Source organism: Tenrec ecaudatus, chromosome 1, assembly GCF_050624435.1.
Source record: "Tenrec ecaudatus isolate mTenEca1 chromosome 1, mTenEca1.hap1, whole genome shotgun sequence".
Classification (NCBI taxonomy): Eukaryota; Metazoa; Chordata; class Mammalia; order Afrosoricida; family Tenrecidae; genus Tenrec; species Tenrec ecaudatus.
In genome coordinates, this window is record NC_134530.1 from 307,652,365 (window position 1) to 307,679,399 (window position 27,035).

Genomic DNA, 27,035 nt, shown 5'->3' on the forward strand with positions numbered 1-27,035 from the left:
AACCCTTGCACTCAGATGTTAATAGAATGAGAATTGAGGCAACAAATATGGAGAACATATTTTACAAAAGCTATCATCCAAATTTTTAATTTCCAGAATATATAAATTTCTCTCAAAACAACAGTAAGAAAAGATACATTCCAAATGTTAAAATGGGCAAAAGATTTTAGATGGCATATTATTGAAGAGTATGGAAGCAATCAGGTACCCGATAAGGTGCTCAAATGATTAGTTATTATGAAGTGAACAATTAAAACTATAGCAATATATCACCATGTATCTCTTAGAATGTCTAACATTTTAAAAAACTGATCATATACACATAGAGCAACCTGAATTCTCATACACTGTGGGTGAGAGTACAAAATTATATGGATACTCTGGATATATTTAGGTAATTTTAAAAATAAAGCTGAATATTCACTTATAATATGACCAGTTCCTAGTTCTTTACCTTTAAAGTATCATTTGTGCAAATGTTTGTAGCAGCTCTTTTCAAAAAGCCAAAACAAAACTATTCTTCTGTGGGTGGATGGATAAACTACCTGTGGTACATCTATCCAACGGACTGATGCTCAATAGTAAGGAGAAACAAAAATGTTAGGTATACCCAGCAGCTGGGATAAAACTTAAAGGCATCATTTTAAGTCAAAGAAGGCAATCTCAACTATACGAGACCATATAGTCATGATATTCTTGGATAAACAAAATCATAGTGATGGGCAGCAGGTCAGTAATTGCCATGGACTATAGATGGAAGAGAGAAGCTTTGGTGGTGTAGTGGTTACACATTGGGCTGGTAACTGCAAGGTTAGCAGTTCAAAACCACCAGCTGCTCTGAGAGAGAAAAATGAGGGTTTCTATTATCATAAAGAATTATAGTCTCAAAAACCCAGAGAAATAGTTCTACCTTGTCCTCCTATATGGTGGCCATTGAGTTTAAGTTGACTCCATAAAGGTGAGTTTGGTTTGGTTTTTATAGATGGCAGAGGGAATGACAACAATGAGAGTATGGAAAATATTTTCAGGTGATTTAAAGAAAGAAGAACAAACATTGTCGTCGTGCCACTTACATTACGGTGACCATGTATGACAGAGTAAAGTTATGCTCCAAGGGATTTTCAATAATTGTGGTTTATTGGAAGAAGATCATCAGGCTTCCTTCAAGACACCCACATGTAGGTTCGCACCCACCACTGAGCTGGTGCTTGAGCACTTAAAGATTTTCACGACCATTACACCAGACAACCAGAAATCTTCAATAATTTATTTTTATCAATAGCATAATTCATAGTATGGGAAGGTTGAAACTACTTATATGGCTCATACAGAAAAGGCTTCCTATTGAAATTTTAACTTATACTGTACCTTTGATGTCTCCATTGTCTGTGAAGATATGTGATAAAATGAGAGTGACTAGGCCATCACTAATTTTTCCCCTTAGTATCAAGAGACTCCGGATAGGGCAAGATATGACAAAATAATAATCTTGTATTATCAAGGGCTCTTGAGGGAGCGGGGAGCGGGGAGCGGGGATGGAGGGGAAAAAAAGAGGACCTGATGCAGAGGGCTTAAGTGGAGAGCAAATGCTTTGAGAGTGATTAGGGCAAAGAATGTACGGATGTGCTTTATACAATTGATGTATGTATATGTGTGCATTGTGATAAGAGTTGTATGAGCCCCTAATAAAATGTAAAAAAAGAAAATGTATGATTCTATTTGGAAAAAGGATAAACTATTGAATTAGAAGAGACTCTGGTGGCTTAGTGGGTTACATGTTGAACTGCTAATTGCAAGGCCAGCAGTTCAAAACCACCAGCTGCTCCACGGGACAAAGATTAATCTGCTCCCACAAACAGTTACAATCTCAGAAACCCACATGGACAGTTCAAAACTGCTCTAAAGGGTTGTTGTCTGTTATAATTGACTCAATGGCAGTGATTTTGCTTTTTTGGCTACTTGTCTATGTTAAATATAAAGGGTTCTCAAAAAGTTTGAGGAGAAAAATGGAATTGAAATATAATGGCATTTTCCCAAAAACTTTTTAAAGCCCTCTCAGATAGAACTCAGCCCCAGTGGAGTTCATGAAGGGCATTGTGTAATTTTACACACAGCAAAATTGTCTCTTTTCATGTGTATTTCTGACATATGTACTAGAAGCACATATCAGCTACTAAATGAATGGTTGACTGAATGTAACTAGCTGGCTCTGCAGAAAAAGGACTTTTGTAGTGTCAGGGTTTTGAAAACCCAAGGAGCTCTGTTTTTTTCTTACTCACATGGAGTCGCTATGAGTTGGAACGGAGCAATCCACACGGTTTCAATGAGTTGTTTTTGTTTGTTCCCATGATTCTTTCATTTATCATTTTGATGTTGATTTATTGTTTACTTCATTGATGCTGAAAGATTTGCTCTAACTGCATTTCTCTTTGTGAATAAATAACAATAAAATATATAATATGCATCACATTTTGTTTGTCTATTGATATGCACTTGGATTGTTTTCATGAATTGAATTTTAAGGACATTATTTTTAGTATTTTAAAATGAGTCCCTTGGAGTTTTCTTTTAATCTGAGTGAATGGGCAGTAGTCACTTTTCTTTGCAAACATACTCCTTTGTCTATAATCCTCTTAAAATATTTAATTCTGAAATGGTGAGTTACATTTTGGTGTGATAAGTACAATACAGTGGAAATAACTGTTCATCAGTGAAAATATTGTTTGGAGTTTGTTTTTATGTTTAAATATATCACTACATTTTCATTTATCATTAAATTATTTAAATATGCATTGAATGGATTTTCCCATTCTTTTAAAAAGAAAAACAACCACACACCTCTCCAATTTTGATGCAGTTTTCTATAGGAAGTGTATTTCAATGTGTTTTATCTTTTTGAACTATCCCACAATTTCCTCTTAATTATACAACTATATTAATTTCCTGAACATTTTGCATTCCCTGTTAACCAATATACATAATATTATAATTCTAGTTTCTCAAGGTTTAATGAAAATGTTTATCAGATTATAATTAAAGTCTAGCCTAAAAAATTATTTTCTCAATACCTACCCTAATTAACAAACTCGCAGTGACCTTTCAATTACTAATGCATTATCTTCCTTAATGTTAGAATAGGGCTCATAAAATGGGCTCATAAAAATATGTATGATTTTACTAAACATTATTCCCTTTTTTGCACAAGGCCCATACAAACACACATGATTTTGTTGGTGGTTAATGAAATAGAAATTGTTAATGGATGAAAATGACTTCTTACGAGAGAATCCTAACTTAATTTAGACCACAGAAAATAACTTACATGCAATATAAATTTTCCCTTTCTGAAATGCATAAAGGAAGATGATAATTAACTGCTTTCCTCTGACGTAATTCCTTGAGGGAAATGTTTGTAAGGTCTGTTTTTTAATTCAGAGTGTTTACCTGAATATCGACCTTGCTTAAAGGTTTGTTCCCCAGTGCCTGGGCAGTGCTGGCTTCATTTCAAGTACCATGGGCTTAATAAGGAGTTTAAATGTCCCAGAGTCTGGCTTCCCTCTTCAGTCTTGTATAAAACCAAGTAATTCCTTTTCATATACAGTCTGAGCTATGAGGCCAATTCCCAGAAAGAGATGGTTAGGCTCAGGGTTAACTGAGATTTGTTCCTCCTGACTAGGATCATCTCTGGTGAGTGTAACTTCTGACAAGGTCATGTAATTTTTCCAATATTTATGTAGTACCTGCTAAGTGAGGATAACTGTGTGAGACATTATAAATATAACCCTACATAAAATATGTTAGAAGCACCCATATCATGATTAGTTTAAGTAGAGAGAGCAACATGGTCACATTAATAAGTATAATAACATCCATATAAATTATGAGGAATTTCACTTGGATTATCAGGTGAACTCAGGAGATTTTTTAAAAGGAGGGCAATATAATTGTGTTGAAAGAGTATTGAATATTTGCTGAGTAAATGAGTAGTATGTTTGAAATTCCAAACAGAAAGAATGTTATGTTCATAAAACTATTTTTACCTTAATGTAGTATAGCTATATGATTAGTGCATTCAGAGTTATCTAATGAATTCAACATTGTTAAGGTATGTGTATGATACGGGGTTGGAAAATTTACAATGAGAGCTAATACTGGAAAGGAATATATTGTGGAAGGTATTGTTTGCCCACTCAGTTGGATAATTTAAATATCAAAATCAGAAACGTGATAAAATGATCATCCTGGCAATAGCATTGATGTTAGATTGGGAATTGAATTTAGCAATAAGATCTTATAGGGGATTATGAAATGCAAACTAAGGTAGAAACGGGACAACAGGAGATAATGCATACAAGAAACAGACAAAATCTTGAGATGGATGTGCTGTTCTCTAAAGTATGGAGGAGGGGAGGGAAATGGTTGGGATGAGAGATATTTTGAATGGACGGATTTTACTGGAGGTGGTTGGGTACCAGTCCTGAAGGTGGATGGAGGATCTGAAACTCAGGAGATGCATGGGAGTTCTTGAACCACACTCACCCAGTAAATGTGGAAAATGTATAATTCCTGTAGAACAGCAGTTAACCTGTCTCCTCTAAATGTCTCTTCAAAGAATATCTTCAGTTAAAAAAAAGACAAAAGCGAGACCAAGAGCAGAGTTTGGAAGAGTGTTATATTTCAATGGTTGCCCAGAGAGGACACAGAGGAAGAAATTGGGGAAAGGATCTCTATAGAGTGAGAGAATTAGCACTGAGTGGCATCACAGACCAAAGGAAGAGAGATACTCTAGGGGGAAAAACAACACAGTGTGATGTCATATATTTGAGAAAGAACATTTATAAGAATAAGAGCACATTGAATGTATTATTGGGAGGGTTATGTTTGGGAGGACTCATGGGAATACAGAATTAATGCCAAGCCAGTTGTCATGAAGTCAAATTTGACTCATGATGACCCAATAGAACATATTAGAACTGCTGTACATGGTTTTCAAGGCTCTAAATCTTTATAGAAACCTCCTGCCTCTCACCTGGAAGGTTTGAACTGTTGATCTTTGGATCAGCAGCCTAGCACTTTAACCACCACATCAAGTGGGATCCTGGACCCCAGTCTTTAGGGAAGAATGAAGAGAGCAAACCACAATATCTAATGGAGACACTCAAAATGACTTGATAATTATTTGCCTGAATTGAATGGAACTCGATTATATATATATATATACATTTATATATATATTCAATTAAACACTTACTTAGTGCCTCTATGTTAGATGATCCATGGTTAAGGATGAAGGTTGAAGTCTATGCAAGGCATTCCAGAAGAAATACCTGATAATCTGCCTGTGAAAAACCAGTCACAGATCTACAGATCTGCTCTGATATACGGGAGGTCTCCATGGGTTGGAAACAACAAGATAGTTTTGTTTTGTGCCTTTATATTCTAGATACCATTGTCTATGTTGGAGGAATAGACAAGATAACGAAGAAATAGTCTTTGCAGACATGAAACACATGGAAAACTATACTGAGGATTTGTCCACAGATTCAAATGTCTATTTTTAAAGAAGTAAAAGCAATCAATGCACTCATTTTGATATGTAGACTAATTCTATGATTCCACAATAGCACATTTAAAATGAAGTAGAACAAGTAGCGATTATGTTACATCTATCATCAAGCTTTTTTGTTTGGTTGGCTGTGTTTAATGTCAAGAACAGACACCTAATATACATATAATGTATTTCAAATCCTAGAGGGAAGGAATAAAATGTTGTTTTTCTTCTTTATTCCATCATCTGGCATTCTGTCTGTCATATAGTGGGAATTCAAAATATTTTATACAATATCAGTATTTGTTATAAAAAATAAATGTGATTAAAAATGTCCAACCCAATGTCATTTCAATTGAAAATTAAATGATATTCTCAGAAGACAACATGTGATTGGTTACAAGTTGTCCCCTAAAGTTTCAAAACCACAGAGTGTGATGCCTGATACCAGGCTATGTACACAATATAATTCTGAGACTTGTTTGACTTACTCCAAGGTTGTTCTAAGAAATGTATTGCAATCCACTTGTGTTTTTCAGACCATGTTAACAGTCTTTTGCAAGCAGGGCATATGATTATCCTTACTGTTAACACTTCTCCTGGATTTGAAGTTCTTTTATTCCTAGGTTCATCCGAGATTGACTTTTAGCTGGTTAAAGGAGCTTCAGGCAATATCCCGGTATATGAAACCAGTGCAATACTTAACGTAATACTCTGATTTCTTTACTTTTTTTCACAGTTGCCTTTAGGTTGATTTTTGACTTCTGGCAACTTCATGTGTTCAGAGTAAGACATTACTCCATACATTTCTAGAAGTATGTCACCGGCCTTGTCTCGCCAGGCACTTTCAGAAGGGTTCAAAGTGTCAGCCTTTCATTTTACAGCAAAGCAACAAACAGTTTGCATCTTCCTGAGATGCCGGTATAATACTAAGTTGTCATGCACAAGATGTAACGATCCTTCTGTATCCGAATCATTTTCCTTGATCTGTTTTAGAGGAGAGTCATCATCATCTCTGTCAGGTTTCCACCATCTGATAACCCAAATGCTGATCCACAAAGTCATCGTGGTTTTTTCCTGAAGGTATGCGAAGTTATTGAATAGTTAAATCCTCTCCAACTAGCCAAACGTTGAACCCAACCAGCTGTGTCTGGGAAGACAGGTCTAGGGATCTGTGTTTCTGAAAAGCCACTGCCTTCCACACTCTAGGAAGCAATTAACTTTTCCACATATGATGTTGCCATGGTCCTGCCTTTATCTGAGGCAACAAGACAGCAATATGTTTGAATAATGATTAAAGAGTTTTCTGAATTTAATACCGAGGACACTGAGTTACTCAACCTACAAATCTATTAAGTATCCTACATTCTTTCTTTATAATTCTTGGGCTTCCTGAACAGACTCGTCCTTGGTATCTTCAGAATGATCAAGGCCAACTGGACTTCAGTGAGTGGATTCCTCCTCATGGGCTTTTCGGATGACCCTAAGTTTCAGATCATACACGCGGTGCTCTTTTTGGGGATATACCTGCTGGCCTTGTCAGGCAACCTCCTCATCATCAGCATCATTACCTTGGACCATCATCTCCATTCTCCCATGTATTACTTCCTAAAGTACCTCTCTTTTCTGGACCTCTGCTTCATCTCCGTCACTGTCCCTCAGTCCATCACAAACTCACTTACCAACAACGGCTACATTTCTCTTGGTCAGTGCATCTTTCAAGTTTTCTTTTTCATAGCTCTGGCTTCATCGGAAGTGGCCATCCTCACAGTGATGTCTTATGACCGGTATGTGGCCATATGTCAACCATTGCATTATGAAGTCATTATGAATCCCAGTGCTTGTAGACGTGCAGTGGTCGCTGTGTGGGTTGCTGGGGGCATTTCTGGGCTCCTACACACAGCTATTAACTTCTCCATGCCTCTCTGTGGGGACCGAGTTATACATCAATTCTTTTGCGATATTCCTCAGATGCTGAAACTATCCTGCTCCTATAATTTCATCAGTGAGATTGCAATTGCTGCATTCACAACCTCTACAGCATTTGTCTGCTTGATTTCTATTGTGTTCTCCTACACCTGCATCTTCTCCACTGTGCTGAAAATCCCCTCAGCTGAGGGGCGATCGAAGGTCTTCTCTACCTGCCTACCTCACATGTTTGTGGTAACTTTCTTCCTCTCAGCTGCAGGTTTTGAGTTTCTAAGGCCGCCTTCAGATTTCCCATCAACTATGGACCTTCTGTTCTCCATATTCTATACTGTCATACCGCCGACACTCAACCCGATCATTTACAGTTTACGGAATGAAGCCATGAAGACAGCACTGAGGAAGGTGCTCTCAAAAGAGGGATTTGCTCAGAGAACGATCTATTTAAAAGCCATCTTTAAACTCTAAAGAACTATTTGCAAACATGTTACTGTTGTTATTCTTTCAAAAGGTTAAACCGATGAGCCTGATTTCTTTCTAGAACCCTCTTACACTTTTCCCGATCTCAAATCCTCAACGTTAAGAAATGTGCTCCTAAGGATGTTGGGATTTATCACCTTCCAATTAAAATATCTCTTAAAGGCATCTTTCAGGAATTTTTCCTGAACTAAGAAGGAAATTGCAGTTTGTTTGTAGGCAGATCAGCATAGTTTGAGGTTGGTTTCAGCAAACAGAAAATAACTGTGTTAGTTGTGAGTATATCCATGATGCATGCATATGCTTTATATTGCTTTCTTTCCCATGAAGTATTATATGACGATTTCCACAATTTATTCACTCCCTAGTAAATGCCAAGTGCTTCATTTACATGTTATTTAAACCCTAGCAAACATTCTTCTTAAAATGCTGCATTGTCCCTACTTTACCAAAGAGGATATTAACTTTAAGAAAGACGGAATCATTTTCTTGAGATTTTTCAAATAAAGAGTGGTAAAGAAGTGATTCAAACTAACATTTGTACGGATCAAAGACCATTTATTTACCTCCACACATTGCAAAGATTTCGTTACTCAGATGTGTGTGTGCATCACATCTAAGAGCAAACACTTACTGTCACAATCTACTAAAGAAGTTGCCATCATCGTGTGCTTTCCCATTAATGGTGATGTTTATATTACTTCCTTTTTTCTCCTGACCTGTAAAACGGTTGGACAAGATGTTTTTTACAGAGTTCGGAATGGAGTGACATGAGTTTCTTAAGTCCAGGAAATGCAAAAATGAGTGGCACATGAAGAGATAAAACCTATGATCATGTCAGATGACGAGTCTCAAGTCTTGCGGATATGAAGTTCTCACTCATTGTTTGGGATGCTGCTGTAAATAACTTCAAGAAGGACTCATAATTCACAAAGGGACAAGATTAAGCTTCTGTCTTCAATTTAAAAATAATTTCATTATGATAAAACATGTAACAAAAATGCCATTTTAGCCACTTCTAGTGAACAATTTAGGAATATAAATCACATTGTTCACAATATTGAGCAATCAACATGATTATTTCCAAAATAATTTCATCTCTCTGAAGAGAAACCTTGTATGATTTAAACATTCTTACCTCCTCCCAGCTTTAGTAACCACTTTGGTTTCTAGGTATTTGTCTAATGAATATTCTTGCTATGTGTAGGATCATGTAATATATTTCCTTTTGCATCTGACAATTCATTTTGCGTAGTGCTCTCAAGGTTTAGCCATTGAGGTAAACTATACTACATGCCCATATAACAATGAAAATTACTAATTGATGAGTGAAACTGGGTTGTTTTTAAATATGCAATTTGAGATGAATGGATATGTGCACATTATTAATGAGGGTTTGATGTTTTATTTGGTTTGTTTTTTTCTTTCAATATGCTGTCGGAATTGATGACAAAAACTTAATTAGTACCATCGTTTTCAGGCCTGAAACTTGGTAAACAACTATTCTTTTTTTCTTTATGTTTTTGTTGTGATGTGCCCTCAAGTTGATTCTGACTCAGAGAAATCCTGGAATAGATACAAGAAACTTCAAAAAAAATTCAGGGGAGAAATGAATTAAAATACAATGGAATTTTCCCATGAATTTTTTAAAGTACTTACATAAATACAAGTATATATATAGATTTATATTGATATAGATATATACAGATGCTGTAGACATAGACATATAAAGAGAGATATAATTATATACATAACATTTAAAAGATCATTTATTTGAATACGATTCCAAAATAGAGCTAAACAAAGACATAATCAAATATAAACCATAAGCTTATTGCAAACAATAGTGTATTATTTATTAAAGCCCTTCTAGATACTTTTCTATCATGTACATGTCTATGTAAATATTTTAACAGGAGCCCTGGTGACATAGTAGTTATGCACTGGTCTGTGATCTGCGTGGTTGGCAGTTCGAAATCACCAGCTGTTCCATTGGAGAAAGATGGGGCTCTCTACCCCGTTAACAGTTACAGTCTTGGAAACCCACAGGGGTAGTGGTACCCTAATATTCTACAGGGTTGCTATGACTCGGCATCGACTCAATGACAACAAGTGGATATAAATATGTTATTGTAATGTAGTCTGATGGCATGTCAGGATTAGCAAATTCCGTTGTTCTGAAATAATGTCATCAACTTGTTTCAAAATGCAAAATAATTTTAATGGTTGTATGTTATGTCATGGTACACTCGTCTCCTTTTTATTGCCATTATTCTAAACAATACTTTGACGAGCATTGTAGTCTTTTTAGAAGACAGCCTTAGGAGGAGACTTGCATCTTCTTTCTTCTACCATCTCATACATGTTCCCCATAGTCAGTGGCATCTCCCCGAATGCCTGGTGATTTTCTACTTTATCTCCTTCAGAAGAGGAAACATCGCAATAAATGCATTATTATCAAACAGAATGTTTTCACAAAAAGAATATTAAGGGACAGAGAAGAAATAAACTAAAAAATTAATATTATGGAATTTCTTATTTATTGGAGTGAGTTAATTGTGAGCTAGATTTAAGAGGGGAAATATTTGGGGACCTCACCAATGCCCTAAAGATTAAAAAAAGATGCATTCTACATAAAGGAAGTCTCTATTTAACCAAGCATGCCACCCCAAAATTGTTCATTGAAAAGGAATGAAAAGTTTGCAATTAATTGGCAGGTTAATTTTAGGACATCATTCACATCAACATGTATGCTTTCATAGGCTGTTTCTCAATTCATTTTATTCTGTTATTAATTTATTTGTTCATCCTCAGTGTTTTCTTAATGAGTAGTTTTGATCACTGGTTGTTGAAGTCCGAGCCTCAAACACTCCTTTTACTCACCTCTACATAGACTCAATCACTACTATTGATTATATCTTTTATTTCTACTATCGTCTTTTGGGGCCAGACCAAAGTGATCTTTGACTAATCCCTAGTAACAGCTGCATAACTGGCTTCTATGAACTTTCTATTTTTATTGCAACACAACTATTGTTGCAAAAACAGTACAACTTGAGATGTTTCCCGGCTCTCCCTTGAAGTTGTCATCAAGTTTATCATGGTAATATCTGTATGTAGTACATTTATTGAATCCACAACCAATGCTATGGGAAGTAGGAGACCAGAGGTCAACAGCCAATTGTGTTGAGCCAGTTGTATTGCGTAAATCTACTTGCCACACAAGACCTCTTTAGAGTGTTGAAAAGTAATGATGTTACTTTGAGGAGCAAGATATGCCTGACCCACACCATGCTATTTTCAGTCACCTCACATGCATGTGAAAGTTGGTCATGAGATAAGGAAGACCAAGAAGAATTGATCCATTTTGAATTATGGTGGTGGTAAAGAGTATTGGAAGTGTCATGAACTGCCAAAAGAACAAATGAATCTTGGAGGTATAGCCAGAATGTTGCTTACAAGCAAGGATGGCAAAACTTCCCATCACTTACTTTAGACATGTTATGAAGGCCATCAGAAAGTTGGATTGACACCAAGGCTACAACCATGGGCTCAAACATGAGAGTGGCTCAGGACCAAGAGATGCTTCTTCACTTTGGTGTACAGAGGGTCACTGTGTGTCACAACCCAACAACAGCACAACCAACCTATACTAACTCAATCACTCCATGCCCAATCAAGATACAGAATATTTTTGTTACCTCAAAACAAACAAACAAAAAACCTCTCATTTCTTCCTGTAGTCTTTTCTCTCACTGTTCCTTGCTCTCCAAACTCTACTAATCTGCCTTTTTACACTATGTTTTAGTTTGATATTTCTAGAATTATATATATATATATAATTTAATAACAATGTTCATTTTCCTAGCATAATATTTTTGAGAGGGATCTGTGATTACATTCTCGTATTGAATAACTGCTTTGCAATATAGAGTATATCATTTTTAATGTTATTCACTAGCTGGTTGGTGAACAATTTAGTTGTTTCAGTTAGTAATAATATTGTAAATAAAAAACTTTAAATGAATATTTGTATATCAGTAATTTTGCTGATGTATGTTGGGATCTTTCTTTTGTAACAAATATGTCATTTTGATAAATACTTATGAGATATCTAACACCCATTGTCTTTGATTCTGATTCATATAGGACATAAAGGACAGAGTGGAGCTCTGCTAAAGGATTTCCTAGGATGGAAATCTCCATGGCAGCAAACTACTACATCTTTCACCTACACAGCAGATGGTAGTATCAAACTGCCTCACCACTGGGACTCCTTATCATAAAGGCAATATTAGGGATTATATGGGAGGTGCTTGTCTACATTTTTTAAATTGTCACACAAGTTTTGAAAGGGGTTCTTCAAAAATCATATCATTGTAAATCAGGATGAGTGCAGAGCAGAGGCCCAAAGCCCATCTGTAGGCAACTGAACATCATCTTAGAGAAGGGTCACAGGGAGGAGACGAACCAGTCAGTGTTCAGGGTAACAACAATGAAACATACAACTTTCCTCTAGTTCTTAAATGCTTCCTCCCCCCACCCCCACTATCATGATCCCAATTCTACCCTACAAATATGGCTAGACCAGAGGATGTACATTGGTACAGATAGGAACTGGAAACACAGGGAATCAAGGATAGATGACCCCTTCAGGAGGATGGAGGGATGGTGGGGTAAAAAGGAGGAGCCTGGGGAATGAACAACAGAAAAGTAGGTGAAGAGATGTTGGACAGTGTGATATATGACAAAATAATAATAATTTATGAATTATGAAAAGTTAATGAGGGAGGGGGAGTGGGGATGGAGGGGGATATGAGGAGCTGATATTAAGGGCTCAAGTAGAAAATAAATGTTTTGAGAATGATGATGGCAACAAGTGTACAAATGTGCTTGACACAATGATGGATGTATGGATTGTGATAAGAATTCTACGAACACCCCAATAAAATTATTTTTAAAAAGGTGGTTCTTCTCCGTTCCATTTCCTAGTAGTGCAAAAGATACAAGTATTCCACAGTCACACAAACACTTGGTATTATTAGCACTGATAGTTTTTAAAAGAAGTATGTGTTCATTTATAATCCAATCAACCCACTTTAAATAATCCAATTTAAAAAGTGGCAGAGGAAAAAAACACACCACCAAATAAAACATTCAGGCAACTAACAAACATGACACATACTCATGATCATTAGCGACTGTTGTTAGCGCCATCTGGTCAGTTCACACTCATACAGATGGCACAACACAGAATGAACCATTGTCCAGTCTCTCACCATCTCCACCATTTTTGTTATATTTGAGCCCATTGATGCAATACTGTGCCAATCTACCATCTCTTTTTCACTGCCCCTCCACCTTACCAAGTATGATGCCCTTCTCCAGGGACTGGACTCTCCTGATAACATATTCAAAATCTTGCCATCCTGGCTTCTAAGGAGCATTCTGAGTGCAATTATTCCTTCCAGGAGAGACTTGATTGTTCTTTTGGCAGTACAAGGCTTTTGAATATTCATAGCCAGCACCATAATTCAAACACATCGATTCTTCTTGGTCTTCCTTATTCGATTTCCAACCTTCATATGCATATAGGATCATCAAAAATACTATAGCTTGGGTCAGGTGCACCTTAATCTTTAGTGCTCAAAGTGACACCTCAGTGACACTTCAACACTTTAAAGAGGTCCTGTGCATTTTGCCACTACAATAAAGCCATTTGATTTCTTTTTAAAGTGGATTTATTGGCATACACTTCACATATCACAAATCTAATCATTCAGTCATAAGAAGATTTGTGAAATCATCACCACAATCAATTTCAGAAAAATTTCTCATAGTCATTGTTGCTACCTGCCCCCTCCCCCCGCTATTATCTTATCATGCCTCTAGCTTTGATCAATACAGTTACTGTCTCTCTCTCTCTCTCTCTCTCTCTCTCTCTCTATATATATATATATATATATATATATATATATTTATTTATTTATTCTCGATGTCATCTACAGAAAATAATACAAAACAAACAGGAAGCAAACAACAATAATGACTACACAAAACAGAAAATCTTCAAAAAGAAAGCAGAAAACATTTAAAACTCAAACAATTTTAGAATGGGTGAACAAGAAGATCAACTCATAAGGCATTACATTTTAGCCTAACTTGACCTGCCACAGTCAAGTTTACTATGTTCTGGGTCTGATATCAAGGTTATGCACATCCCTGAAATATGCTCACCAAAGGATTAGTCCGAATGTTGTTGTTAGGTGCTATTGAGTTGACTCCACCCCATACCAAACTCACGCACAACTAAATGAAACACTACCCAACACTGCACCATCCACACAATGGTTTCAATGCTTGAGCCCACTGAGTAAATTTGTTAAATCATCTCCTTGAGGATCTTCTTTATGCTGCCCCTCTGCTTTACCAAACATCATGTTCTTCTCCAGGGAGTGGTTGCTCCTTACAGTATCTCAAAATGATATAAGACAAACTATTGCCATCCTTGCCTCTAAAGAGCACTCTGGTTATACATCATCCAAGATAGATCCGTTTGGCATTTTAGGAGGTTTTGGTACTTTCAATATTTTTCTCCAGCACCACAATCCTAACATCAATTCTTCTTCAGTCTTCTTTCTTCCATGTCCAATATTCACATGCATATGAGGTGGCTGAAAATACCATGTATTGATTCAAGCCCACTGCAGTCCTCAAAGTCACATCTTTGTTTTTCAGTACCATAGAGAGGTATTGTGCAGCAGATTGACCCAATGCAATGTCTTTTTTTTATTTCTTGACTGTTCATTCTATGAGTATTGATTGTGGATCCAAGGCTGACAAAATCCTTGACAACGCCAACATTTTCATTTATCATGATGTTATCTACAGGTCCACTTGGGAGAACTTGGGGCTTCTCTACATTAAGTTGTAATTCATATTGAAGACTATAATCCTTTATCGTCATCAGCCAGTGCCTCAAGTCCTCCAGCAATTCAGCAAGCAAGGGTGTGTCATCTGCCTATCACAGGTTGTTAATAACACTTCCTCCAATCCTGATCCCACATTCTTCTTCATATAAGCCAGCTTCACCAATGATTTTCTCAGCATACAGATTGAATAAGTATATTGAGAAGATACAACCATGATGTACACCTTTCTTGATTTTAAACATGCAATATGCTCTTATTCTCACAATTGCCTCATGATCCATGTACAAGTTCTATATGAGCACATTCAAATGTTCTGGAATTTGCATTCTTCTCAAAGTGTTTGGTGGTTTGTTATGATCCACACAGTCAAATGCCTCAGGAAGAGTAAACCATGTTTTAAATTTTGATAAAGTTCAATGTCAACATTGTACTATTAGTCTCTGTAAACACATTAACACAAAGAAAATATACAGAAATTTAAATTTAAAAATACTTTATTCACAGAAGATATATTTATTTGCATAGAACAATTTTCAATAATCTACAGGAATAGTATTAGAAATAAAAGATAATGTAGAAAAGTTCTTTATTCACATATAAAATTCATTTCTAAACATCAGGGGTAAAAAGAGTCAAATAAAAATTTTAGTAACTAACAAAATAATCACATATCCAGAAGTAAATATAATGAAGTACAGACAGAATTTTACAAAAAGTATTATCAGACTTTTTCCAAAATATTAAATTAATGTTTAAATTAAATATTAATTTAAATTAATATGGTCATTTATATTGGTAAGGTAGGGAGACAATATCTTTAGAAAGTTCATTTTTCCTTTATTAATATGTAGAAACAAATCAATTCCAATTTTTAAAAACATTTACTTTTTCTAAATTGATGTAATTTGATTGTAATGACCCTAAGAGTTATATAGAAATGGAAGACTATAAAACAACCAAGAGACATTTAACAAAATGAAAGAACTTGGCCTACTCCAAATTCATCCAATTCTGACTCATTGAGACCCAATACATAGTTGAACTGCCCCTTTGGGTTTCTAAGACTAAATGTTTACAGGAGCAGATGGCCTCATCTTTCTATTACTCAGTGACTGAAGGGTTTGAATCCCTGACCTCATGGTTAGCATTTCAATGAATAGCCCACTAAGTGTTGGGGGGACAGTGGTCATGCTTTTGGCTGCTAATAACAAAGTGACCAGTTAAAAATCACTAGCTACTCCTTGGGAGAAAACTGAAACTTTCTACTCTCCTAAAGAGTTATGGTCTCAGAAACACCTGCGACAATTTTACCTTATAGGTCCCCATGAATCAGAAATGACTCTATGGCAGGAAGCGTATATTAACACATGAAAGTCAAGCAGGTCAGTGGAAGAGAATAGAGGACCCTAAAGATATTTTCACACATACAGGAATTCCATATCAGTAAATGACATGGGGCAATTAATCATCATCTTGATGGGGGAAAAAGGGGAGATTGAAATTTACTACATAACTAAAAATCTGTCTGTATTAAATTAAAGATTTAAACATTAAAATGTCAAAACTTTAAAAGCTAACCCAGAGATTGTCTTCATGCCCTTGGTAACAGGAAAATATTTCTTAATAAATATAAAGGAAAATGCTTGTTTGAATAAATTCACTAAACTATAATTAGAATTATCTGTACAACACAGAAAATCATAAAGTGAAAAATCAAGCTCCTGAATGAGAGAGAATGTTTGCTCTACTCCATAGAAAAACAAAAACACTCACTGCCATCAAGTTGGTGCCAACTCCTTGTGACATGATGGGACAGGGTCCTATAGGAAGTGCCCCTGTGGAGTTCCAAGATGGTAACTCTTTACAGTATCAAGCACCCTGAGAGCCTGACTCAGCACCAGTACTCCACCATGGTTCCTGCTACCCTCCATAAGTGACAAAATATAGCACTCTAAAAATATAAATAGTTCCTACAAATCAATACAAAATAAAATGAAAGGGGAAAATATCTCAAGCAGGTCCAACACATGAATAAAATTCAAACATTTTAAACAAAATGGTCAAAGTAAATTAAATCATAAATGTGCTACATTTTCAGAGTGATACCAAGTTAGGTAAATATGGAAATTTATGGGGACTTATATACAAATTTGATAGACATCGAAATTACTAAAACTCCTCTGGAGAACAATGTATGGAGGTTTATATAGGAGCCACAGAGGCATAGTGTTTACACATTGGGCTATGATCTGCATAGTTGGCAGTTTGAAGCCACCAGCAGCTGCGTGGGTGAACATATCTGGGCTTTTTACTCCCAGTCAACAGTTAGAGTCTCAGAAAGCCACAGGGGTCTTGTGACTCCATGGTAGTAAGTGGGAGTAAGTAGTAAGTGGTGGTGGCGGCACTGCCAGGTTACCACAAGGTCCCAGGTATTACTCACTAGCTGCCTTGCGGGAGAAAGATGAAGGTATTTGCCCCATACAGATTTACCGCCTTAGAAACCCATGATAGGATTTCTCTGGGTCAGAATTGATTCAATGGCAGTGTATTTTTGGAGGGAGGTTTTATAGAAGAGTAGAAAAAGCATAGCCTCTTGGTGAATTTCAAGTAGGGCCTTTTGGGGGGAAGAGAAGTAGAAAAGGGAGCGTGCGTCATATTTAAAGAGGAACAAGCCTCTATACATCATGGGGTATGTCTTTTTAAGTATTCTAATGAAATATGAACTTCCCATTGTTGCTGCTTCCTATAAATTGGAGTGTGGATTTTAATTGCATTGCTTCTTAATTATGGAGAGGTAGAGGGAATGAATGAAATGTCTCTATCATTCAATTTAGCTTTCTGTTATGAAAGATGGGGAAAACACCCCAAAACCTAAGACCAGGGTCTGAAGGGAATTGGCAGGTTTAAAATGATCTGTTTGAATACCTGTGAGAGGGCTAGAAACTTTGGTAGCTGTCCACACACCACAACCAGAGGGGGTGACTCTTCCATTCTTGAGTAAGGAAATGGGGAAAGATTTTATGGAAATTTTAACATTTTCTTGCATTCTTTGAACTGAGTTTGTAAAAGCAATCCTGTTAATTCTGACAAAGAAGTTAACTTCTCTGAAAATTAGCAGATTAACAAGGTGTAGACACCAAATTTATATAGATGTTGTATTATAAGGAGTCATTGAAGGAACATCCCTTGAAAATGGTAATATTTTATGTGTTTATATAAGTATCTTATACATACAGTTGTGCGGAGGGTTCGGGATTGGTGGTGTTTCATTCTGTTGAACATTGGTTTGCTATGAGTCCCAACCAACTCTATGGGACCTAACAACAATGGCAACAGAAGTGTTTGATTAAAAAACTGGGAAGCACTTCAAATCACTCCTGAGAGCACTGAGCTGCAAGAATTTGTACTGACCAGGTTTTCAGTGTGATTGTGGCTTTCCCCCAAATGCTCTTGTATTAATGTCCTCTATTTAGTGATTTTTAAATGTCATATGAAGTGTAAATTAGAAAGCCCAAGGGTTTGGGGCTCAGATCTCAATTATGTTATTTAAGTGCTTTGTCTTAATTTTTCTAATAAAAATGGAATTTAACTCCACGAAAATAAAACTGCCTCATGGATTGATTTGTAGCAGGTTATCAGGCCTATAAGAAAGAACATTAAAGAGTGGTGCTTTTTTTGCCTCCTTCTTTGTTGAAAGATAATTAACTGAGCAAATTCAAATATTTCATGAATTAAATAAAAGTTAAGGTATGGAAAACAATGCTGCTTATCATTCTACCAATTTTAGAAAGAAGACATCAGAAAAAGGCACTACATTAAACCACCCCATGGCTCAACTTTTAGCCAAATGATAGACAAACCTATAAGGCGAACAAGTGACGAAAGAGAGGGAAGCATTCTTGCCAACAATCAATCATCATTTGAGATGAAAAGGGCAGTGTTGCCCAAGGCTAAATCTCAGGAGACAGGAAAGAATCAGACAGAAGGAATAAGAAGATGGTCAACCTAGGGAGGGAATGCCAAAATGCTGTACATCAGAGGGATCGACGTCCACATCACCAAACAAAACGTGCTTGAATTGTTGGAGGGAAAATGGAGTCGCTCTAGAAAATAACAATGGATCAGAATAAGGAGGGAGCCCTGGCCTCAAGACTGGGAGCCTGCAATAATCATTTCTAAGAAGAATTACTTAAGATAAGAAAGCACTGCATGGGTTGCCACAACCATAGTTCACCAGAAAAGCACCAAAAAGTCTTATGCAGCAGTTTTTACCATTGTGCCTAAGAAGTGAAGATGGAAGAAAAACGCATAACGGACAGGGATATAGGGGACTCATTCTGAAGGGACTCATCAGTCATAAACTAAAAAGAGTGGTATTTTCTGATGTTTCTGTTGGTAAGGTGTTTAAGCACTCAGCTGAAAACAGAAAGGTTTAAAACCACTAGAAGTGCCATGAGAAAGATATGCCGTTGGCTCCATAAAAATTGCAGCCTTAGAAATTCCATGGGACACTACTATTCTGTCCTACAGAGACACTGAGTCAGAATTGGGGGTTGGCCTGGGGTATCTTACTTATAGTGATCCTATAAGATAGGGTAGAACTGTCTCTGTGTGTTTCTGAGACTGTAACTCTTTACTGGAGTAGAAAGACCTATTTTTCTCCCTTGGAACAACTGATGGTTCCAAACTGCTGACCTTGAGGATCTCAGCCCAGTGTGTAACCATTATGCCACCATCTTAATTTTTCCCATAAAGCTCAAAGCATTTGACAATGAACCAGAACCTGATTTCTCATTTCCCAGAAGTATATATGCTTATGTATTATGAAATTCTATTTTGATGTTGCATGTCACAAGGAAAGGAGGTGAAATAAATGAAGATTCAAGGAGAAAGTGAAGTTAGATTTAAAAAAAAGTTCCAGGAAATTAGACACTGAATCTGAAAATGAAATGTGTTTCCTTTGCAAAAGTGCTCCTGCTCCTCATTCCAATGATATTTTCACCAATTAAGGAGTTAAGTGGAAGGACAATGAGATTCCATACTTTGGCCTTTGGTTCCGCAATTATTGAGGCTCTCCATACGACAGAGTTGCTTTGCAGGAAGGGACCTTAGAGATTACCCTTATAACCAGCTAATTCATCTTCCATTTCCCAATTCAATATTGGGAAAATATTATTCCATACATAAAAAAACATTGTGATGCACTGTACAGAAATACAACACATCCCATGTCAGCCATCTCTCTTCAGTACCTGATCACTGCTTATTGTTGTTGACTAAAAGCAATGAGTTTCATTATGCAAAATGGGTCTATGATTCAGACACATTTGCATCAACTGTAACTGCTTCCTTAATTGTGTACACTGTGAGCTACTGGTTTGGATCCCAAACAGCCAGGGCACAGCTGATACATAATAGCTTCTTAATAAATAATTGTTTTAAGAAGAAATGATGGAAAAATAATGAATTTTAGTTTAATATATTTCTACTGCATTCTCTATATGCCTTTTCTTCCAACTGTCACTACAATCAGTACCTTCAAAATGACTGTGCCAAACATATCCGCAAGGGGTACATTCCTTCTCATTGGGTTTTCTGACAATCCAGAGCTACAGATGTTACATGCTTTGCTGTTCTTGGTGGTGTATCTACTAACCTTAGTAGGTACCCTCATCATTTTCATGATCACCACGTTGGACCAGCAACTCCAGTGCCCAATGTATTACTTCTTTTTTTTTACACATCTTTTTTTATTAATTTTTTTGTTGTTGTTGTCTTTTTTTAACAATTTATTAGGGACCCATACAACTCTTATCACAGTTCATACATATACATACATCAATTGTATAAAGCACATCCATACATTCCCTGCCCCAATCATTCTCAGAGCTTTTGCTCTCCACTTAAGCCCTTTGCATCAGGTCCTCTTTTTTTTTCCCCTCTCTCCCCTCTCCCCCCTCCCTCATGTACCCTTGGTAATTTATACATTGTTATTTTGTCATATCTTGCCCTATCTGGAGTCTCCCTCCCCCCCTTCTCTGCTGTCCCTCTCCCAGGGAAGAGGTCACATGTGAATCCTTGTAATCAGTTCCCCCTTTCCAACCCACTCACCCTCCACTCTCCCAGCATCGCCCCTCACACCCTTGGTCCTGAAGGTATCATCCACCCTGGATTCCCTGTGCCTCCAGCCCTCATATGTACCAGTGTACAGCCTCTACCCTATCCAGCCTTGCAATGTAGACTTCGGATCATGGTAGTTGGGGGGAGGAAGCATCCAGGATCTGTGGGAAAGCTGTGTTCTTCATCGGTACTACCTCGCACCCTAATTAACCCATCTCCTCTCCTAAACCCCTCTATGAGGGGATCTCCATTGGCCGACACTTGGGCCTTGGTGGAGACCCAATGCATTACTTCTTAAAGAACATTTCCCTCCTGGACCTCTCCTTCATTTCTGTCACAGTGCCCCAATCCATTGACAGCCCTCTGGTGGAGGATGGCTATATTTCCCATGGTCGGTACGTACTCCAGGTTTGCTTCTTCACGTTTGTGGCGTGGGTTGAGGTGGCCATCCTCACAGTGTTGTCTTATGACCACTATGCACCATACGCTTCCCACTGCACTCAGACGTCATCATGAACCCACATAAGTGTGCTTGGGTTGTGATCACTGCATGGTTATGTGGGAGCATCCCTGCAATCTTGTGCACAAGCCACAGTCTCTATCCCATCTGGAAGCCCAAAGTCTCCCACTACTTCCATGACATCACCCAGAAACTAAAGCTTTCCTGCTTCAAAGATTGTCTTGGCATGCCTGGTGGGACAGCCCTCACATCTGTGATTGCCTTCATGGGCTTCGCCTCCATTGTCTCCTCCTGTTTCCACCTCTTCTCCACAGTTCTAAGAATGACCTTTGCTGAGGACCAATTCAAGGCCTTTACAACCACCTGCCCCACCTCTTTCTTGTATCATTGTCTTTGAGTTTCCAAAACCAACTTGAGATTCTCCTACTGCTTTTGAGCTCATAATTTCAACCTTTGCTGTAGCTGTTGTCCCTCCCTCACTGCTATTATCTAGAGTCTGAGGGACAAGGCATGAAGAGAGCTACAGAAGTTACTGTTGGGTGGAGAACTCACCAGGAAAAAGCATGTGTGTGCTGTTTATGATGATTCTTTTATATTATTTTTTAATCATTTTATTGGGGGTTCATACAACTCTTATCACAATCCATATATCCATCAATTGTATAAAGCACATTTGTACATTTGTTACTCTATATTATATAGAAGAAACATTTTTAATAATATTCAATTGCAAATAGGGGTATTGAGAAAAAGCAGTACTTTCCCCACATAATATAATCATTATCATCAGAGAAACTCCTCATGTAAGCCCTATACCATTTTAGTAATTGAAACCATTTGTTCCTTCTTTTAAATTGAGAGAAAATAAACAACTATAATCTATTCATATTGATTCATGTTTTCCTTTCAAAAATATAGACACAAACTCATATTGAGGTATACCAACAAACATGCAAGTTTAATTTTTCTTCTAAATATAAAATATTATAACAACAAAGGAATAAAAAAGAAGAGTGGCAATATCGGGAGGGTGGAGGGAGGGTGTGGGAGAGATGGGGAACTGATGGTAAGGATCTACATATAACTTCCTCCTGGGGGAGGGACAACAGAGACATGGGTGAAGGGAGACATCAGACAGTGTAAGATATGACCAAATAATTTACAAATTATCAAGGGTTCATGAGGGAGGAAGGGAGGGAGGGAAAGGAGGGAGGGAGGGAGGGAGGGAGGGAGGAGTAAAAAATGAGGAGCTGATGCCAAGGGCTTACGTGGAGAGCAAATGTTTTGAGAACGAAAGGGTAACGAATCTACAAATGTGCTTTATACAATTGATGTATGTATAGACTGTGATAAGAGTTGTATAAGCCCCAATAAAATGATAAAATGTTTTATTTTTAAAGAATAAAAAAGAAGTAAATTATCTAAGCTCTCATACCCCAAGCCACAAATTATCTATTTTATTTCAATTATTTAATGCATATGTACATTTCTTTATTGTTTTTATATATATATGTATATCAATCTTACTTATTCGTATGTATTTATATACTACCTAAACTTATTTTAAAATTTCATATGTGCATGGAGTTGTTAGTTTCAATGTTTAAATATTGCTAAATATTCAATTTTGCTTTTCATAATTCCAAGCAATTGGGTTCTTGAATTAAATTGTATTTAAAAATTCAAGTCTCTTGTACATATACAGGCAGATCAGATTGCTTTCCAAAAATTAAAACCATTTTATGTGGCCAGTAACGATGTATGGCCATGGCACGTCATCTAACTGTCTCATATCTTTCTATTCATTCATTGCAAGAAATATTCACAGGGAACCTACTGGGTGCCTGAAACACAGAAGACCATAAGATGTGTACAGTAATGGGTACAGTGGGAGGTTTACTTTCCCCAAAAATTGTTTGCTTCTCCATACGATTTTAGGTTTCTCTTCAGTCCTAATTATTTTTTCTTCTGAGTCTAATAGCCTATCAAATCGCCCTGTGCATTCTTTTAAATCTAATTTTATTGTTATTACTATTTTTAAAATTTATTTTGCTTCTTGCTTTCCCCTTCAGCCAAGTAAGTTTGTCTGCCCTTGCACAGTTATGATTTGCCATCTCCTCCCTTCCATGCCTAGAAAGCATCAAATAATCTTTCTATTCATGGAAAATGCTGTTTATTAAAAAAAAGTATGCTGTGATTTCAGTGTGGTTTACAAAGCACATGATCAGATTTACATCCCATAATTCAAGCACACTTTGTTTCAGTGCATCCTTTGCAATCCGTTCAAGGTGCCATCACTTCTCCCACTTCCTCCCTGCTTTCCTGTTTCTGTTTCTCCTTCTGTTCCTCACCCTCTGAACTTTGTCTTTGGGTCAATGCTGTGTGGTAGGCTGGGTTGACTAAGAAACAAATCCGGAGACACTCATGTCTGTGCAAGAGGAAGCTTTATATCAAGAAGTAATTATATACCAACCAAACATGCCAGCCGAGTCTAGAACAAGTCCTTAAGTTCAATACTAGCCCATAATTCTGATACTAGTCCATAATTCCCTCTTCAGGCTCACACAGCCACCTGTAATGATGCAGGTAGATCATTTGCAACCAGTGGGTACAAAATCTTGTGGATCCAATGGCAGTGGACATATCTCCAGGGTTCATGAGGTCTCAGCATTGCTCACCGGAATGAAGGTAAAGACAGAGAGAGGGGACAGGTTCCCAGGACTCTCCTCATGAGAAGGCCACACCCACAAGGAGGTACTGTGACCTGATTGACAGGCTACATTCTATATATCAAGTTGACATCAAATTATGTAACTACCACATGCTGCTTTTTTTGTTTTAAATAATGGATTATTCTAACATGATGGTCAGTTTAGTTCCAGACTTAAAGGGCAAGCTTAATAGTCTCAGTGGTCCTACCACTTTCTGTCTGACCAGTAAGTCTGATTTCTCATGATTTGGGGTTCTACATTTTACTCTGATTCTACACCAAATGGTTTTATCCAGAATCTCCTTATGTGAGCTGGGTGGGGAGAAACCAATAATTGCACCTTAGTTTGCTGCTCACAAACTGTTAACACTCTTGTTAGTGCTCATGAAAGTAGGAGGGAGAGCATCATCTTTGTGAACGATGCTATCTATACCAATTGACCTTGCTGTCCCCTGGGACTGTGGCCCTGATCCCTCTAGCCCAGTGACTCACTACTTGATTTTCTTAATAGAAGTCTCGTATAATATGTGCCCTTTGGTGAATGACATATTTAACTCAGCACAATCTCTTCTAGGTTCATCTACACTGGACGGTGTTTCACAGATTCAGTGTTATTCTTTAAGGTTTTATAGTATTCAATTGTGTCTTTGTACAACAGCTTCTTAATCTGCTCTTCCACTAATGAGCAATTCGAATATTTCTATATTTTTTGTTGTTGTGCACAGTGTTGTAGTGAAGATGGGTGTGTATGTATCAATTTGTATCATTACTCTTATTTCCTTAGTATATTCACCAAGTAATTTGAATTTATAAATCATATGGTATTTCTAATTTCAATTAATTTGGGGGGGCCACAGAAAAAAATTATGGCTGATAATTTTTTATAAACGTGTGATAATTCAAGAAATTTAATATGATTTTAACATTTATTTCTCTTTCAGGGCATTGATTTTCATTTTATACCTTTTACTTTATTGATTTCATTATTACAACTCTGTGTTTATAATGGCAGAAAACATTTTTCTCAGTCCCTCTTTATTTTTCAGACCGCATTTTCTATGCAAACATTATATGTTATCATTTAAATGAGTATCTTTAAACATTGTGGTATAATGTTTAACCTTATTATGCATGTTACGGCATGGTGGGGGCATCTGACCTTAATGAAGGGGAGAGAAAACCTCCACCAGCATCCAAGAAAGGGTATGACAAATATCAGAAGTACTGTCTCTCTCTAAAATTTCTAGCAATTCTGACACCAAACATCTCTCCATAGCAGTCGCTCCTTCTCTGCTGAGTTCAGTCACCCAGTGAGCTCTATAATTCTGTGTTGCAGTGGCCAGAGAGCACACGCAGACAACACTCAAGGTTATGGGCTTTATTATAGAAGTAAGGGGTTGCAATTGAAATCAGAAATTACTCAGGATACAGTTCCACCAGCAGTACAGCTTCTCAGCCATGGTCACAGGCAGGCTTCTCCCTGGTTCTTGGATCCGTTGGGCCAGCCTGGCCTCTGTCCTGCTTGGGAAGACATTTTGAAGTTCTTTATTTCCACTAATAAGAGTCCAAAGCAGTGGATCTCAACCTTCCTAGTCTGTAACCCTTTAATACAGTTCCTCATGTTTAATACAGCTCCTCAAGCATAAAATTAATTTCATTGCTACTTCAAAACTGTAATTTTGCTACTGTTATGAATAGGGAGACCCCTGTGAAAGGGTCATTCAACCCCCAAAGGGGTCATGACCCACAAGTTGAGAACTGCTGGTTTAGAGACTCTGAAAATGAAACTAAGTCCAAAGGTGGTCAGCTCTCTTAACACCATGCATAGACAAGTCTTGGTCTTCCAAATACCAAAAAGCAAACCACTCCACCAGCAGTTGGCAGAAATCTTTCAGCTTTCTCAATTCATGGACCGAAAAACTCACAGTACCATCTGCGGAGCCTTTTGGTGTTGGGGCCATCTTTCTGCAGCTGCTTCTGTCCATCTCCTGTGTTACAACTGCCATTGTCCCTGCTTCCAGGAGGTTCTGAGAATAGGGAACCTGGGTCCAAAGAAAATTTAGCTTTTCTTTTTTTCTACTTCTAGAGAGTAATTTATTTCATGCTTCATTATGCCAAGTTATTTATTCTATTGAGAAGTTTTCCACAATGTAACATCCTTCAGCTACCTTGGAATTTGAATTCATTTCTAAATCTAGGCCTATATATAAAAAATAGTCACCATATGAATGGTTTTCCTCACAGACTGTGGAAGATACAATAAATGAATGGGACCTATTAAAAATAAAACATTTGTGACATCTAAAAATTTCATTAAAAATTAAATTAAAAGAGCTCCCAGACTGGAAAAAGATTATTAAATAATGACATAGCAGACAAATGACTAATTGAGAAAATATACAGAATTTTAAAAGCTTACAACAACAAGAAAAAATAACTAATAGCCCTCTGAGAAGGTGGACAAAAGACCTGAACAGAGGATTCACAAAGGATGACACTAGAATGGTTAATAAACACATGAGGAAATTCCATGAGCTCATTAGCAATCAGGGAAATGAAAGTCAAAACAACCTTGAAGTACAGCCTAATGCCAAGAACTATAGCCCAATTAAAAAAAAACAACTAAGAACAACACATGTTGGAGATGGGAGAACCATGTTGGTGAGATGGGAACTCTTACCCACTGATGGTCAGCTTCTAAACACGCATAGCCACTGTGGAAGGTGATATGGTGATGCCTAAAACAGGTGAAAATTGAACTGCCATAAGATCCATCAAAACCCTTACTGGACATACACCCAAAAGAAACAAGAAACAGAGCACAAACAAACATTTGCTCCCCCGCGTTCATTGCAGCACAGT

At 37.1% G+C, this 27,035-nt stretch overlaps 1 protein-coding gene across 1 annotated transcript; it reads left to right on the forward strand.

Moving 5' to 3' along the window:
* Window positions 1-6,970: 6,970 nt before the first annotated feature.
* Window positions 6,971-7,942, forward strand: LOC142437560 (olfactory receptor 14J1-like). The gene has a single exon (XM_075540671.1). It carries the CDS (start codon window positions 6,971-6,973, stop codon window positions 7,940-7,942), a length of 972 nt encoding a protein of 323 aa, XP_075396786.1.
* Window positions 7,943-27,035: the final 19,093 nt, after the last annotated feature.